Source organism: Plectropomus leopardus, chromosome 20 (genome assembly GCF_026936395.1).
Source record: "Plectropomus leopardus strain MGB_pleo_1.0 chromosome 20, ASM2693639v1, whole genome shotgun sequence".
NCBI lineage: Eukaryota > Metazoa > Chordata > Actinopteri > Perciformes > Serranidae > Plectropomus > Plectropomus leopardus.
In genome coordinates, this window is record NC_142195.1 from 5,967,399 (window position 1) to 5,985,115 (window position 17,717).

Consider the following 17,717-nt stretch of genomic DNA (forward strand, 5'->3'; position numbering starts at 1 on the left):
GACAATTCAGATCATATCTCAGCTTTGCATGCTATTTGGATTTCTGACAGGAGGAGGTGGAAAAGATCCTTGCTCCTTTCATTCTCTCCCTCTGTTCCCTCCCTCCTGTTTGTTTTGTAGATTTGCTCATTTATTCATTCAGTCACTCATTCATTTATTCAATCATTCATTCATTCATTCATTTCTCTCTGTTTGTGCTTGTAGAATACTGCCAACGGTGCTCCCCCCGGATACTACGGGGCCATAGACATCCAGAATGCTGTGAGCAACACACACACACACAGAGTTAATCCTATTTTTTATACCTTTTTATATATGTCACATTAAACGAATACATTTTATCATCATATAGAAATTTGAAAAAAAATACAGAAATAAAAAATAAAAAAATAAAAAAAGGAACTTTTCTATTCATCAATAAACTACATAATCTGCATGTAATCCCCTAACTTCGAAGACAATAAGAAAATACAGATTAGAATAAAACACAAACAACTAAAAAATAACCTCATGAAGTTTAAGTTTTGAAAAAGATCTGACGTCAAAATTTAGTGTTAGGAAGTCATACTCATATGCTAATATGTAAAGAAAAATGAATGATTGAAACCGCAGCAAGCACTTTTAAATGGTTAATTTAATTGGCCTGTTTTGAATTGTATAATATTACATGCATTTGCTAATTTTAATACAAGTACATTTTTATTCATGTTGGGCCAAATTATAACAAAAGTTATCACAGGACACTTTTCATACAGAGCAGATTAAGATCATATTTTTTAAATTAACTGAGACCCAACAATTTAAACCAACTCCTGCCAACAGCAAACACTTATAAATTTAAAGCAGTTTGAAGAATTTCTCGCCTAAACTTTGACTAAAATGTCAATTTAAATGTAATTTAAAAAAAAAACAAACTTTTTTTCAAACTGTAAGTCTTAAAATTCAGTTATCATTTAGATGCTTTAAAATCTATTTATAAAGGAAACACATACAGAACCTTTTTATAAGCTTGTGTTACTTCAGTAAGTTTGATTTTAAAAATGTTTTTTTTCTGTTTCTGTTTGTAGAATGTTCCCCAAGTTGATGCCGAGGGCTTCTGTATCAGACCGGAAGCAAATGAAAACGATATCCTTTTCACTTGTCCTCATGCTGTTCACACTTCGAGGCTCCGTCCAGCTAATAACACATCGAGGATCTGCTACTATTTGTCATGCCGTTCACACCCGTCTGCGGCCTGAGGCCAGGGCTAAATAAAAATGAACTGTACATGATCTCTCTCTCTGTCTCTCTTCCTCCTTGTCTGCTCTGTTGTCTCCTTAACTTTCATTTTTTTGCTCACATGCCAAAGAGAATTCCTTCTATTCGTCCAGCGACTCGGAGGATGAAGATGAGCCCAGGAAGTTCAAAGTAGAAATCAAGCCCGTCAAGCCAAACAACGGCACGCACCAGAACCAAGCCACCATCGACGAGCTAAAAGCCTCCATCGGGAACATCATCCTGTCGCCGTCGACCTCGGTAAGGCTTCACGCAGCACTCAAAAAACACACCAAATCCTAAAAAATCCCAAAAAAACCTGTTGCTGTCCTGCTCTGCTGCAGCAGGAGTTTGCTCAGCCTGTGCAACACTAGAGGGCAACAGAAGAATATCTAACCTCTGTTTGGGTACATTGAACCGTCCTTTCCCTCTTGTACATGCTGTTAGTCTCTTTTTTTGGAGCCTTTTTATTTGCATTGGAAAGATGTGCGTATTGTATTTAATTTATTTCACACGCCTGATTGGCTGCCGAGGTTCCTGTTTGCACACATTTCATGGCTTGTCTTTACTTTGAATTCATTTTCATGTCAAACAACCTTGTGATATTTTTTTTTCTTTTCTTTTTTTTCGAAAAAGAAATATCAAGAACTCAGAAACAATAATTTCTGAGTTAAGAAATTGATATTGTTGGCTTTTACTGTGGAATCGCACACATGCACACTGCCCTCCTTGTAGCCACTTTTGGGAATGCTTTGCGGCAACTTACAAACACACACTCACACACACAAACACACACACAGAGCCCAGTCTGATCTGTGACCTCAGTCATGGAGCCCTTCATTCAGCTCCTCGTCCCTCACCATCACTCAATCTCTGAATCACTCTCCTTGGCTCTATGAAAATAGCCCGCTGCCATTAAAATTTAAAACCACTACTGCTTGTGTGCAAACATGCAGTGTGTGTGTGTGTGTGCACTGAGCTGTTGTTGTTGTTAATGTTGTTGTGGAGCGCCTGAAAGGGCACGCTCAGTGTTGCAAAGGGGGTCGAGTGGGTTTCACCCGCCGCGCTCCCAGGCTGCACGTTAATGTCACGGCATCTTCTCTCTCTCTCTCTCTCTCTCTCAGCCTCTCCCTCCGCTCTGACCGCTGTTCCTCCTCCCTGTTTATGTTGTACCTCTCTCTTTTTTCCTCCTTTTTCTTTGTTTGCTTTCACTCTTTTGGTTTTATTGGAGCCCACTTGTTCTAGACAGGACTCTGTTGTGGTTATTTATGAATACTTTATGGGGTTAGTTGCCGAGTTTTTGCAAATGTTTTCCTCCTTTTTTTTCCCCACCATAGGAACAACCGATAAATAAAAGTTAAAAGTTTATAGAGGTAGTTTTATGTAGGATGTTTTTTTTTCCAGTTCATGTAACAAGATTCAGGAGTTCTCCTTTAAACTTTTGACTTTTGTTCATTGCAATTTGGTTTGTTGTCGGGACGAAAACCCACAATTGCTTTCTCATCTTAAAAAGTACAAAAAAAAAAAACAACTGCCGTGTCTCTGATTTGTATTTAAATACCAGAATAGATTATATATGCCTTCCTCTCTGTCTGTTCAGATTTCTTTTTCACACCCTTTTCTTACTTCATATTTGCCGAAAAGTTCTGGATTAAAGTTAAAACACACATCCGACGCGATGACGAACGTTGCATCATCTGGTGTGAATTATCTAGAGATTTTCTTTTCCTTTTTTTTTTCCTCCTCGGTGCTCATTTTTCTGTCTTTTTCATTTCTCCTCCTGTTTGGTTCTCCCTCTGCGGTGTTCCCTTTATTGAAATAGCAATGGAAGTCGTGTGTGTGTGGCCAGCAAGAGCCCGTAATTGAACCCATTTGCCGCTTAGCGCCTGTGGGACTAAACCCTGGCCTCACAGCTCCACAGCGGTTAAACGCTTTTGCTGTGTTCCTTAAACCCCCATTTTGTTTCTTTTTCTCCCCTCCTCCCTTGACAATCCCTCCCCCCGCCACCTCCACCACCACCACCTTTCTCCTTGTGCGAATAAATTCTTTATTGATATTGATGCTCTAAGTTTCCATCGGGTTGCTGACCCTTGAGAGCGGATCTTGCAGATCTCGTGTTACGCAGCATGACACGGCACATTTATGTCCAGAAAGAAAAGGCCGTGTAGGAAGTTGGTGAAGTGTCGGGATCACGCTCTGTGTTGTCCCTGACAGATCGCTGTACGAGCTGAGATGCAACGGTTTTGCGCCGCTGAATATTTCACCCTAGGTTTAACGTCTGGTATGTGTGAGTGGAGAGTAGCCCTGTGATTTACTGTCTTTAACTCTGAAGTGGAAAATTCCCTCTGCCACTGGGAATACTTAATAATATCGTTTTTCCCTACAATTTTCGTTGTGTTTTATATAGTTGAAATCTTATTGTTGCACAATCACTATCTAAGGCTTAATGTTTCAATTGATTTTAAATTTTAAAAAAGTCTGAGCTGCATTTAACAAAGTTGAGAAAAACCGGATGACCTTTAAAGGACTTCATTTCACTTTATTAAAAGCTTGTGGATCATTTCTGTCGTGTCACTTTTGTCCAACGTAATTTTTTTTTTCCTAAAAAGTTGAGCAAAGTTCTGGCAAGTAACAATCGAGTACTTCGTGGTGGGTCGCACGCGTCCTTGATTAATTAATGTCTGTTTTTGTTTTCAGGGACAGATGCGGAGGAACCAGTCCAGTGAGTATTTTTCTCCATCTGACCTCTCTGTATCTGCGTGTTGCTTGGATGACTGTGAAGGAGGTCGACTGTCCAACTTCTCAGCTACATTTTTCTTGGCACAAGTTGTTTTTAAAGAGGTTGTTTTAAAAAAGGAAAATCCAGAAATGTAGCCAAAGCTAACATCCCGAGAAAAAAGTAAATAACTGTACTTTTTTGTAAATGTGAGCTTGAGGGATATTTCCCTCCCATGGTACAAATAAGATTAATTGCTTAATTGGCTGTTTATGTTTGGACATGTCAGAAATTATCTTTTCCATTCTGCAAACTGGCAGAGTTTGGAGAAAGTTTGTTATTGAGAAAGTGCTTGAGAAATGCTTTAAGAATAGTTAGAGTTCATGTATCATGCTCAATAAAGTGTTTATACAGATTTACAACCCCAATTCCAAAGAAGTTGGGATGCTGTGTAAAATGTAAAAATAAAAATACAAACAAATTAAAATAGAAATATAGAAGAATAATTTGCAAATCCTTTATGACTTATATTCAGTTAAGTACAATACAAAGACTGATTTTGTAAATATACACTCATTCTGAATTTGATGCCTGTAACACATTCCAAAGAAGCTGGAACAGAAGCAGGTTTAGCACTGTCATGTTTAACATATATTTAATTGAAAATAGTACAAAGACAAGATAAATTATGTTCAAATTAACACTGTTTTATTTTGTTTTTTGTAAATATACAGTCATTTTGAAATTGATGCCTGCAACATGTTCCAAAAGGTTTCGGACACGGGCGTTTTTATAAATGCTTGATATCACCTTTCCTTATAATGACACTCAGTAAGTGCTATGGATTTTTAAAGTTCAGAAAATGAACATTTTTCCCATTTTTGTTAAATGTACCACTTCAGTCTCTCAACAGTCCGGGGTCTCTGTTGTCATTTGCTCATCATACTGTGCCACATATTTTCAATTGAATACAGGTCTGGACTGCAGGCGGGCCAGCCTTGTACCCAGACTCTTTTACTATGAAGCAGCGCTGTTATAATTCATACAGAATGCTGTTTGGCATTGTCTTGCTTGGATAAGCAGGGACGCCCCTGAAAAGACATCATCTTGATAGCAGCATATGTTGCTCCAAAACCTGTTTCAGCTTTAATGTTACCTTTACAGATTTGAGAGTGCATTTCGTCTTCAGCCTGGAGGACACCGTGTCCATGATTTCAAAAATAATCTGAAATGTAGACTCATCAGAACACAGCACTTTTTTTTAACTTTGTGTTAGTGAATGTCAGATGAGCTCAGGCCCAGAGAAGTCAGCAGTTGATACAGGCTTTCACTTTAAATTCACTTGCATTTGTAGATGTAGCGACTGATTTAGTTCACTGACAATGGTTTTCCAAAGTGTTCCAGAGCTCATGTAGTAATATCATTTATTCAATTTATGTTGTTATTTTATGAAGTATTGCCTGAGGCGTCAAAGGTCACAACCATTCAATTTTGGTTTTCAGCTCTGCCTCTTACATGCAGTCATTTCTCCATATACTCTGAATCTTATGAAGATATTAGGATTGCCCACTACCAATTAACTTGTGGAATGTTCCAAATGTTTGGTTTTTTTTTGTTTGTTTGTTTGTTTTGTATTTTAGTATTATTTTGGTGCTCCTGTCCCAACTCTTTTGGAACGTGTAGTCAGCATCAAATTGAAAATAAATGTGAATTTACAAAAACAACTATTACCTTTATTCTAATAAATATCAAATATCTTGTTTTTGGACTGTACAATTTCATTTACTTCATGCACATTACTGACATTAATAATGATCGACACAGATTTACAAATCATTGCATTTTTTTTAAAAAAAATCATGTTTACCACAGCATCTCAACAGCATAGAATATAAATCTAGAGAGTCTTTTTATGAGTAAAAAGTATTTATTGTATATTGTATTGTTATTTTCACATACTTTGTACTTAGCTAAATGGTAATAATATTCACATTTTGCTTCTGAAACACAGAGATCAATTTACACAAGGTATTGCATTGATAGATGTATACTCTACACACACTTAGGGATCACAGGAGTATCCACATTAAGCTCTAAGGCTCAGGGTCGTGGTGAGTATGTTTTCACTCCAGCAGTTAGCCTACAGCCCTGCCTTCCCCTCACAAAGCCTTCATCTCTGTGCCCTCATCGGAGCCTTTCACACAGCCAGCTGACACACGCTAACACCACTGACACTGCGTTCTCTCACTGCAAACTTTTAGTTCATTATTAAGAATTTACACAAATGTATAGTTTTATATTCTGGTCCTCTCCTCTTACCTCTGGTGCTTAAGTGCTGCTTCAGGTTGCTTTTATTGATCTTCGCAATGCGTTGTAACACTTTAGAAAGGGGCACAAAGTAAAAAAAGCCATGCCTGATTTTATTTTTTGTTGCAAAATCACTCCCCTGTTTTAAAGTGTTACCATTACATTAAAAACACATTTCAAGTTGCAGTATTTGGGTAAGATTTTAATGTTTTCTTGTGTAAGGCAGAAATAAGTAAGTAGTTACTGCAAATACACTTCTATGACTTTTTTGTGGCAGATTCTGGTTCTCATTTGCTCAGTCAAAATCTCTGTTTATAATTCTGGTTTAAGGTGTGATGTAGTTTAAACATGATTTTTGGCAAATGTCTTGAATAGTCATCGGTGAAAACCTCTTGTGTTGGGTTTTTATTTTATTTTTTCATTGCTGTGAATGTGAATGATCTGTCATCACTCTGTGCAGCTGCAGGTCTTATTTCTCTGTTTGTTTTCCTCATTTTGCAGGTGATGAGCTGGCAAAACCCAGAGTGCCAACATCATATGAGTATGTATAAAAGTCCTCATGACTGCCACAGTTTTCATCATTTTTACAGTATCTATGTCATTCAAATTGTCTGTTTTGTATGTTTTGTGACTGTTTTTACTGAATAATGGTTCTGTTTTTTGCTTGAAATTTTACTTTAAGTGTGACGTAATTCTCACTCTCTCCTCTGACAGACTGACCAACAATGACCTTCTGTCTCTGGACCCGTTTGGGCCGACTCCCGCAGCAGGCTCCTCTTCCTCTGTGTCCTCATCAACAGGTAATCCCTAATGCCTAATTTTATCTTGACTCCTGTGCACATACATTTCTACAATTCATTCTAAAATTTAAGATTGCATGTATGCTCTTTTTATTATATGGTATTCCTTAACAAAATGTGTAGTACCTATAAGGCCGGAGACATGCTTGCTTTTTAACAATGCATTCACATAGTTCACCGGCTGTAGTCAGCCAGCACACCAGATGTAGACCAATAAACTTGGTGCTAAATGAAGCACATCAGGAACAATGGTAAGTATGTTTCTCTCACTGCTCCTGCCATTAATGTGAGTGTTGCATCTAATTTATGAGGATGCACACAACCAATGCTCCACAGGGACACAGGATATGTGAGGCAACCATCATGCATATGCAAACGTGGTTAAAAGCAAGTATGTTTCTGGCTTAAGAGGTGACTGTAATTCCCTTAGGCCTCCAAAACCAGAACAAATTGTCTTGATTTCTTTCAAAAACTAAAAATAGTAATAATTAGTAATAAACACACACACACACACACACAGAGACCAAAAAGTGCTAAAAAAAAAAAAAAACAGTAGGAAAATTTCAGTTAGCTACTGTAGTTAAATTAATTATAAATTAAGACTTCTCAACATTTTTTTTTTTTAAATCTCTCTTGTTTCTTTCTTTTTTAGCGAATTTACAGACAATTTTCTTATCACCTTTTGCTAATTTCTTGCACTCTGTGGGACAGTTCTTGTCAAGTTGCTCATTGCCTTTCTTTTTTCTTTTTCTTTTTTTTTTTATTACATATTTTTGAACGTAATCAAACATTTGCACAAAAAATCTGATTTTGATTTAGGTTTCAAAGGTTAAAGTTGTAATCCTTAAGATTTTAGTCCTGGTTGACTTGGTTAAACCTGTGGTTAAGAAATGCAGCTCTCTTGAGCAATTACTTTGTTAGAAATACAACAGATAAATGGCTGGCGTGTCTGTTTCCAGTGCAGCCAAACAAATGCAAATTGTTCATATAAAGAAGTCAGTCATTAATAATTGGAACAGCAATCTTCCTGCTGCACATGGTTCAAGTAGTTTTCAACAAAACAGCAGAACACAGTAAAAGGAGTTGGTTATCTTTCTGAAAAGTTAAAGGTGAAAAACTACTCATCTAATTCTGTGGCTGCTCTTTTGTGTTTCATCACTCCCTTGCAAAATCTGAAATTTATCTTTTGTAGATGCATTTTTGATAAACGATCACCGTAGTAAAAAAATACACTTTGTCTATGACTGCCTCACTGTTTAGCCAGTTGAATGCTTTTATTTTTAAGCAGCAGCCACAGGAAATGTAGGCTTTGCATAACACAGTGTAGAGAGTAAACAAAAACATACACACATAATTTCATGTGAATCCTTATGTTTAGATAGGCAATCTGAATTCAGCATGGGAGTGGCGGACTCCGCCACTACCAATTAAAACTTACTTTATAGACACTTAAGATTTAAAGATGGCTATTACAGACAAATGCAGACCATAGATAGTATGAGAAATGGGGTTAGATTTCATGAAAATCTGAAGGATTATTACTTGAAGGAGTAACCACGCAGCTAGCTTTTTTTTTTTCTTTCTTTTTTTTCACTTACTCAGCTGAGCCAGCAATCCTATCCTTTTTGGTCTTTTTATTTCTTTATCTTATCTTCTCTGTATACACTATGTAGTGTCTCCTTCCATCTGTTAATTTTTCTGTGCTACTCATTTGGAAGCCTTTCCACTCAGGGCAATCCCAAATGAAGAAAGTGACCCCTGAGGTCAACAGAATATTCACCCTTAGGGAATTAAAATGGCAGCTTTTTCTGTCCCGGTTTGTGGATTGTCTATTCAGTCATTTTCCAGTTTCTGTTTCATAAATCTTCTTGAAGTCTTTACAGTCATACTTCTCTAAGAGACATTTGAGTGTTTGTTTGACTTTGAGTGTTGATGAAGGGATTCTCATGGCTTTACGTGCATGACACCAGTGTTTAAACAGAGTGACATTAGCGCTGACCCATTGCCTAGGCTAAGCATAATCCACAGTTAATTGGCACCTAGTTGAGGTCAAAGGGTCGGCTATAAAGCCCACTGGCACGTATGTTGTCAAACAGTGTCTCGTTACTGTCAAAGGTCTCGGCTTAGAAGTCAAAAGAGCATCGTAGAGTGCCCTGATTAAGATACGTTGAAGGGAATTAAGTCCCTGCTTACAGCCTGTTAAATCTCTCTGTGTACAGTGTAGCAGTATCACCAGCTCCCAATGCACACATGACACATTTAACAAGTCTGTGAGGTATTAAAACCATTAAACTCACACTGAGTGAGGTAGAGATTGTAAAAATGTGTGGATTTTTTTTTTCTTCATTTATTATGTCATATGTTTTTTGTACATTTTTTTCTGTTTTTACTTTGTTTTTACTTTGTTTTTTGATTTGTTATAATGTCATTGTCTGAGTTTAAAATACTTGATGTTTTATTCTTTTATTTATGTAAACTTTTCTTGGTAGACCTTGCCTCTATCCTCCTTTTTATTCCTCCATCTCCACCTTTTCTGACGAATGACTCAGACGTCTTTCTGCCAGAGGCATCAGGTAAAATGTGTGTGTGCCAGAAAGCGATTGAAATGGAAACTTGTTTGGAGCATTCATCCACTTTTGTTTTGCATGGCAAATGTTTTTATGTTTGATTTTTGCTTCTCCGTATGTAAACTTTGAAATATTCTTTACTTATATGCTTGTGAACATGTGTGAGAGTCAGACTGACTTCTACCTAAACAATCAGGACGTGTGTCCTTAATGTTTGTCTAAAATGAGGGTTATTGCTTTACACATTTATTGCTGGTGAGAGGATGCAGTTTAGTTTCAAATATGCATGATATTTCTGTAAAGACACAAAAACTATGCTTACACAGTTTGTGCATGTGTTTTAAGCTCATTGTGAGCTACAGTAGATGCACATGCTCCATGAGTCCCTTTTCATATTCTAAGAAAGATATGTAATAATAATCACAATAATAGTAATAATCATCATCTTTATTTATATAGCCCTTTTCAAGCTTAAGCAAAAAGTGCTTCCCAAATAAAAGGTTTACAGAATAAAATAAGATGTCAGAAACCCATGCAGCCCCTCCCCTGCCCCCTTTTGACACAACCAAATTTTGGAACATAAAAAAAACTAATAATAAAATAGCAATGCGTACAAAAACAAATGAGGGTGCAAGATCAAAAATACAATTTTCCAAGTAAGTAAATAAAAAGTGGAAAAGATAATTCACCTCATTTAAGCCGATAAAAATTAAGATTAGAAGAATAACCACATGTAGTAGTAATTGTTGCAATGAAATAACAGACATTAACTACATAATGTGTGTAAGGTTTGGTTCTGACGAAGTTTTATTTTAAAGCTTAGATAAAATGTAATTACTGCTGCTTTTAGCTATAAAACATAACTCATACTGTGTGTGGAACAATTTAAGGGGCTAAATAATATAGGCTACTATACCACACTACTGTAATACACAAAGGTGTTTTATATTTGATTAAATGCCAGTTGTCAGATTTTGTCAGTTATAAAAGGTCTGGCAATCAGCAATGAGATGTCTATGTTTTTGAAAGCCACAAGATAATTTTAAGAGATCCAAACTGGCCAAGTCATCAAAGTTCAAATTGATTCTTTTGTTTTTGTTTTTTAAACTGCAGAATTATTAGTCTGAAAAAGAGGGTGAACTGCAACACTAAGGAATACCAACCACAAATTAAAGCAAACCAACAACAAAATGATAACACAAATGCAGTCTTTACACCAGGGGTGTGGACTCGAGGCACATGTTTTGGACTCAAGTCAGACTCAAGTCATAAATTAAATTGCTTTACTCAACAAAATAAAAAAAAAGTCTTTCAGCTCGACTTTACACCAATGACTTGGCCTGAATCAGCTAACTTTACCACTATTCATTCCCAGCAAACCACATTTAATCCCCCAGATTCATTTTGTTTGAGCCAATCAGACAGCATCCAATCAAGTTGTAGTAGAGAACTAACATTACGTTACTTATGAGTTGGAAAAAATTACACCAAAGATAACTTGTTTGTGTACAAAAACTACGTTATGGTCAACAAAAAATTTGTGGTTTGCAAAACGTGCTGGTTGAAAAATATAAGGAGATGCAGTAACTTTCAATTTGTTATAGACAAATAAATACAAAATCTTAAAAACATTCATGATTTTTGCAAATTTAACATATTATTATTGTGTTGTTAAAATGAAATTACATTTGGTGAAGAAGGTATTATGAGTTGTTTAGGATACAAATTTACAAATTTCAAAATTAAGGACTTTGGACTTGATTCAGGACTCAAGTGTAAAGACTTAAGACTTACTTTTGACCTGCAAAACCATGACTTGGTCCCACCTGTGCTTATATATATATGCTGTATGTAAATACATAGGATATACATACATTTAACACATTTTTTAACAAAACCCTACCAGTGCTTGCTTTGGTGGTGACTCAAAGGAGAGGTGTGTAAGATTTAGGGGGATCTCTTGCAGAAAGAGAATGTAATATTCATAAGATATTGCATTAAGAATTGTTGTTTTTGTTACCTTAGAATGGGCTGATTAGATCTACACAGGGAGAGCTTCCTCTTCCATTAAGTCAACCCTGTTGCATCACCGAATGTCTACAGTAGCCCTGAACAGACAAACCAAACACTGACTTTAGAAAGTGCCTTTGTCATTTTTACCATACCTGCAGGGCATCATAGGTTCTTCTACATGCTTGGAAAAGGAGGGGCTAGCAGAGGGATATTCAGTCGGTTACAACCTGCAACGTCACCACTAGATGTCCCTGAATCCAACACACTGATCCTTTAAAAGTCTTTTTTTTCCAGAAGTGTTTGTTGCTTTGGCTCCATGCAGTAACTAAGAAATTCTGTTTGTAGACAGCCGTTTAAGTCATCTTAGATCATCAACATCCGACCTTATATAATACAGGGTTGAGTGTTTGTTGTATCACTTGATAACCCAGTGACACATCACTAGCTTTAAACATTACCGAGTGATTTAAACTCACCAGGGTCATGCTAAACGGATGTTTGACTCATCTTTCAAACAGATAGCTCAGCAGCTCAGAAGCCAGATTGCATTAGAAAGCAGCAAGTTTAGTAATAAAAGGACAACACTGCGATATAACACCACTGTATGATTGGTCACCCCAGCAGGTCAGATAACAATACCACTGTAATGGCAACCAGTACACAACCAGTACACATCCCAGTACACAACAGACAGGATTCTACTCTAACAAATACTGGAAGAAAACTGTTAAAAGGTAAAAGCAGGACAGCATGTGTGTCTTGAGACTAATTTGTAATTTTCTTGTGTTACTAAATGTTTGATGAGTACACTTTGCTTTGCATTGTCATGTTTATTGCTTCTTTCAATAAAATCAACCCCCTTTAGCTGAGACAGTGACACAACGGGAGCGCTCTCCCCCCCTGGCAGAGAGCCAACAATCCAAAGATGTCTCCTCTTTCTCCTCATCCACATCCTCTCCCTGGGACTCACCAGAAAACCCTTTCCAAGCACTCAAGCCCGTACCAGCGAGGGCCCAGAGTGCCCCTATCACCCTGCCGACCGAGCCAATTGACCCCATCAAAAGCCCTGCCGCTGCCAGCCCTCCAAAGAGCAGCGACGCCTTCTCCTCCGTGTCCTGGTCCCAGAGTCAGTGGATCGCCTTCAGTGATAATTTCGCTCCGGCTCGCCGTCAGAGCTCCGGGTCGTCTGTGAAGGAGCTTCAGAGGCCTCAGTCCAGCTCCGGCAGGTCAAGTCGCTTCCTGTCTGATGACTCTGCCGACGCTTACTGCAAAGCAACGGGCAGCAAAGAAGAGGGCAACTCTCTCTCTGATGTCTTCTCTGGGATTACAGATAGGCCAATACCAACAGCTCCATCAAGCAAAATATTTAATGGTAACATTATTACTGATGCTAGAGATGTGTCTTATGCCTGAGGTTTGGAGGTTTATGTTTTCTTTTATCTTAATATTTGTTAATTAATTTTAAATTTTTTATATTGTGCATTTGTTTCACATTTGAAGTTTCATTATTTTCTGTTGTTTTATTTCATTATTCTATTTTACTGACATGCTTATCTAACTCACGGCCTGGTTTGCAACATGTTTGTCTTTGAGTTTCTTTTTGTGAAATTAATTTTGGAATGTGTTTTACTTGTTTCCTTTTATGATTTGTAAACATGTTTTGCTGTTATGGTGAAGAGGTCTTGATGCATGATGGTTTTGCATCCACATGAATGAAGTACATATGAAGTACATATGTTTGTTTGTAACTGATTCACAGGCTGTTAAACTGTCACCAACTGGTAAAACTCACTGTTTCTCCGTTTAGTGCCAGTGCCAGTACCAAACCGACCGACGACCCCACTGACAGCTGGTGCCCTGGTGCCCCCGCCACGACCCTCCTCCAGGCCCAAACTCCCCACTGGAAAACTCACAGGAATCAATGAGATTGTGAGTAATTACAAATCAAATTCTGAAAAAGTCAGGGCATTGTTGTTTTTTTTGTTTGTTTTTTAGTCATTTACAAATTGATGCCTGCAACACATCCCAAAAAAGACAGGGGCGTGTTTATTAATGTGTGTGATTCCCTTTAAAAAAAACAAAAAAACAAAAAACACTCAGTAAGCATTTAGGAACTTGGGACAGTAATTCTTAAAGTTTTTAAAGTGAAATTCTTTGCCATTGGTCTCTGTTGTTGTATTTTGCGCTTTATAATGCACCAAGAATTTTCAGGGGGAGACAGATCTGGACTGCTGACAGCCAATTTTAGTGTTTGCACTCTTCGACTACAAAGCCACACTGTTGTAACATGTGCAAAATGTGTCTCATTGTCTTGCTGGGATAAGCAGGGATGTCCTCTAAAAAGACTTTGTCTCGATGGCAGCATATGTTGCTCCAAAACCTGTGTGTACTTTTCAGCAGTTATGGTGTGTTCATAGATGTGCAAGTTACCCATCATGCCATGGGCATAAACACACCCTCATACCATCACAGCTGCTGGCTTGTCAACTTTGGGCCGGGTACAGTCTGGATGGTCCTTTTCCTCTTTAGCCTGGAAAACATGATGCCTATAATTTCCAAAAACAATTTGAAATGTGAACTAGTTAGCACGCTTCCACTTTGTGTCAGTGCTTCTCAGGTGAGCATGGGCCCAGAGAAGTTTGCATCTATTTCAGAATGAGTGTATATTTTCAAAAAAGCAATAAAGTTTATCAGTTTGAACATTAAGTATAAGTAAGTAAGTTGAATATAGGTCAAAAAATATTTACATTTACCTTTTACACAATGTCTCAACTTTTATGGAACTGAGTGACACAAAAGTGTTAAAATGATATTGTACCACCATCTTATTTGTGACTCCCTTCACTCAGGTACGGCCGTTTAGCCCACCCAAGACATCTAACGCCAGCCCTCCTCCAACAGCACCGCTGGCCCGGGCAGAGAGCTCCTCCTCCTTGTCCTCAAATGCTTCACTCAGCGCCGGTAACACCCCCACTGTTGGTAAGCCTCCTCTGTTTATGAACTCCCTTTTTTTGGAACTATTTGTTCTCCTTTTCTTTAGCTCCTTCCCAACCTGCCACATACCTTTTTGTGTCTGCAACACGATGTGCTGTTCTCCCTCTCCTCTCACTCCTCTCCTTACAGGAGCTGAGCACACCTTTGCTCTCCCCCTCTCCTCCCCAGAGCCAGAGCTGCTCTCCCTCTCTCCTTTCTATCTACTAAGCCAGAGTGAGTCTGCCTTTCCAAACTTGTTTTCCCTAAGAGACACTCCTTTCTGTGGTCATCTCTCTTCCGCATACAATCCACCGATGCTGAGACTGTCATCATCAGGGCCTGTTAGCTCCTCGTTCATCTCTGTGCAGTCAGCTCCATGAGCTTAGGGCTCACCTGCCACTATCACACATTTAGGACTTACTCTGCATCATCTCTTCTCACATTTGTGTTCTCTGGGTTTGTTTATCTCCTCCTTTTCTTCTTCATGCCTTTTAATTTGGCATAAAGAGGATGATGTGTTCATAGCGAAGCTGCCTACCTTTGAGAAGCGGTGTGAAACACCAGCAGGTATGGTTGAAGTTCATACAAGAGGATTCTCCTCAAAGTAAAACTAACACCAGTCTGTGTAATGGGCTGGACAGACAACTGGATGTCTTGCTTTGCAGTGATTGTGTTTTTCTGTCTTGTTTGCTCTTCATGTTCACCTTTTCTGGTCCGTTTCTTACATTTGTCTTCTTGACAACAGCATAATTTCCTAACATGAGATTTTACTGTCAGAATCATTCAGTAATTGAATTGACTGAATTGACTTGAGTTTAATATGCTGTCTGAACCCCTTAATTCAAACTAAAGCAGCTGTATCACAATGTACTCTAAAACATACCTAGGGTTGGGCGATAATATCAAAATATTTTTAGGCTACATTGCAATACATAATATATATCTCAGTATTTTGAAATCTCCTCTAAACTAGCGTAGACTACTAAAATAAATTATAATATACTACTATATTACTATATTACTACAGTTATAGTAAAGTTAAATAAAGTAGCTACAGCCATATAGTAAAGGTAAATAAAGTACTGTTATAATAATGTTAGCCCTTTGAAAGCTGGGCAAATTGGTTTGATTTCCTTCAAAAACATAAGGAGAAGGCATTGAGCAACTTAACAAGACATAGCCCAAAAGCTGGCAACAAAATAGCAAAGAAATACAAGAAAATGACCTAGAAAAAGTGCTGATTTTTTTTATTTTATTTTTTTTGTAACATTATTAAAAATAAAATTATGATTATAAAGATGGTATTCCAGATATTTTTTCCCTATTTTGTGTATAATTTTCTAGTAAGTCTCCCCTCTTTATCAAAACTAATTTTTAGGTAATTTTCCTTTGACCGTGTACATATTTTTCACAATTTGTTGGACATTTCTTGCCAAGTTGCTCATTGCTTTTTCCCCCATATTTTCAAGAGAAATCAAACCAGTTTGCTCAGGTTTCAAAGGGTCAAATAGTTTGTGAAAGGCATTGGAACGCAGCTCAAGAAAACTGATGTCAAAACAAGTTTCAGAGGGTTAAATAAAGTACTGGTACAATGAAATCAAATAAAGTATTGTTATAATAGAGTTAGATTAAGTATTGTTATAATTAAATAAATAAGAGCACAACCCATTTTGCTTTTATTTTGAAGAACCCAGCTCATCTCAGACTGCAAGTCATGATGTTCATGCTGTTAACTTGAAACTGTTCTTGTTGCGCCTTTAAAAGTGAGGATTCATTCACTGAGAGATGGCAACAAACTAACAGCTCTCCAGCTCACACATTACAAAGATTTGCAAGTTGCACTGGTGCTCTTGTTCAAAAATGTGACTCAATAATTGCAATTGGAGCTCTGCAGATACAAAAACACACAGCCTTACCTGCTCATACTACCGCCTCTACCACTAATTAAGTTACCTGTTGTTACCTGACTGTTACCGCAGAGCCATTAAACATAATGATTAATTCACTGTAAGCTGGAAACAAACTAACAGCACTCCAGTACATATATTAGTAGTATTTGCAAGTTGCACTAGTGCTCCATGGTTGCAAAATGCAACTAAATAATCACAGTCTGCAGCTCTGCGAAAGCCCTGTTTTATGTTTGTGTCTCTCATTTTAGTGGCATTTTTTTACTCAGTGTTTGCAGCAGTCATTCTATATATTTCACGTGAAACAAGCTGCAATACATTGAGTATAGGCCCTATTTGATATATCGCCCACCCTAAAACCTACCTCATTTCTGTTGGTTTGAAAAATAACAGAATGTACTGATTTGCAATGTATGAATGACTGACCTCCTGAAATGCAATAATAGAAAAACTCAGAATGATGTAAAGCATCTTTGCATGATCAAACCTTCCTAATTCTAATGTGAGCTTTGGACCCCGCTGTTGTGAAAGTCTGACCTGCAGCTGAGTCAACAGACCTCAATCTCTGTTCCTCTCTCATTCTCAGGGACGTCTCGCGGTCCCAGCCCTGTGACCCTGGCATCCCAAGATGCTTTGCCCATTGCCGTGGCCTTCACAGAATCGGTTAATGCTTACTTCAAAGGAGCTGATCCTACTAAGTGAGTCTCACATGACCTCCGGCTGCTCAAAGGGCCCGACATGGACCTGCACGCATACACATTTTTGTCCATATTTGAACTTTAACTACACATGAGTTCTATGGTACACGTTGTCTGGTCCACGCTCAAACCTTTTGGTTGTGCATTTAGCAGATAGTACCTCCCTCTCGCTCTGCATGTGTGGAATGTTTTGTGTTAGCCTGACACCATTCTTTCAGAGTGGATAACCTACATGGGGTAGATTATAGTCTGGGGCAGAGAAAACATACAGCCTTTTATTGGTTAACTGCTGTTAAATTGCTGCTGTGCAAAAAGCTTATTTTTGCAGGGATTAGTAAATGGAACATTTCATAAGCAATGCAGCGGAGACACGGTGCAAGGTTGAGACCCGCTGTGGGCCGTTAACCACCACAGCCTCGGCCAACCCCAACTGAGGGAAGACGCTGGAAACTGTAGACTGTAGAGGCATACAGATGTTTATT

General features: G+C 38.0%; 1 protein-coding gene across 14 annotated transcripts in view; it reads left to right on the plus strand.

The window, feature by feature from the left end:
• Positions 1 to 17,717, plus strand: part of fcho2 (FCH and mu domain containing endocytic adaptor 2) — a 66,246-nt gene that overhangs the window by 36,465 nt on the left and 12,064 nt on the right. Inside the window, exons 12-25 of one of the 14 annotated variants that reach the window (XM_088071515.1) lie at positions 205 to 261; positions 1,068 to 1,125; positions 1,340 to 1,515; positions 3,952 to 3,976; positions 6,037 to 6,081; positions 6,779 to 6,818; positions 6,992 to 7,077; positions 9,567 to 9,650; positions 12,523 to 13,029; positions 13,465 to 13,586; positions 14,507 to 14,636; positions 14,781 to 14,864; positions 15,138 to 15,197; positions 17,124 to 17,235. In XM_088071515.1, the coding sequence (XP_087927641.1) occupies positions 205 to 261; positions 1,068 to 1,125; positions 1,340 to 1,515; positions 3,952 to 3,976; positions 6,037 to 6,081; positions 6,779 to 6,818; positions 6,992 to 7,077; positions 9,567 to 9,650; positions 12,523 to 13,029; positions 13,465 to 13,586; positions 14,507 to 14,636; positions 14,781 to 14,864; positions 15,138 to 15,197; positions 17,124 to 17,235 (1,586 nt within the window). Of the gene's footprint in view, positions 1 to 204; positions 262 to 1,067; positions 1,126 to 1,339; positions 1,516 to 3,951; positions 3,977 to 6,036; positions 6,082 to 6,778; positions 6,819 to 6,991; positions 7,078 to 9,566; positions 9,651 to 12,522; positions 13,030 to 13,464; positions 13,587 to 14,506; positions 14,865 to 15,137; positions 15,198 to 17,123; positions 17,236 to 17,717 lie in introns of all 14 variants that reach the window. The other 13 variants (XM_088071510.1, XM_088071516.1, XM_088071517.1 and 10 more) reach the window with 13 other exon arrangements.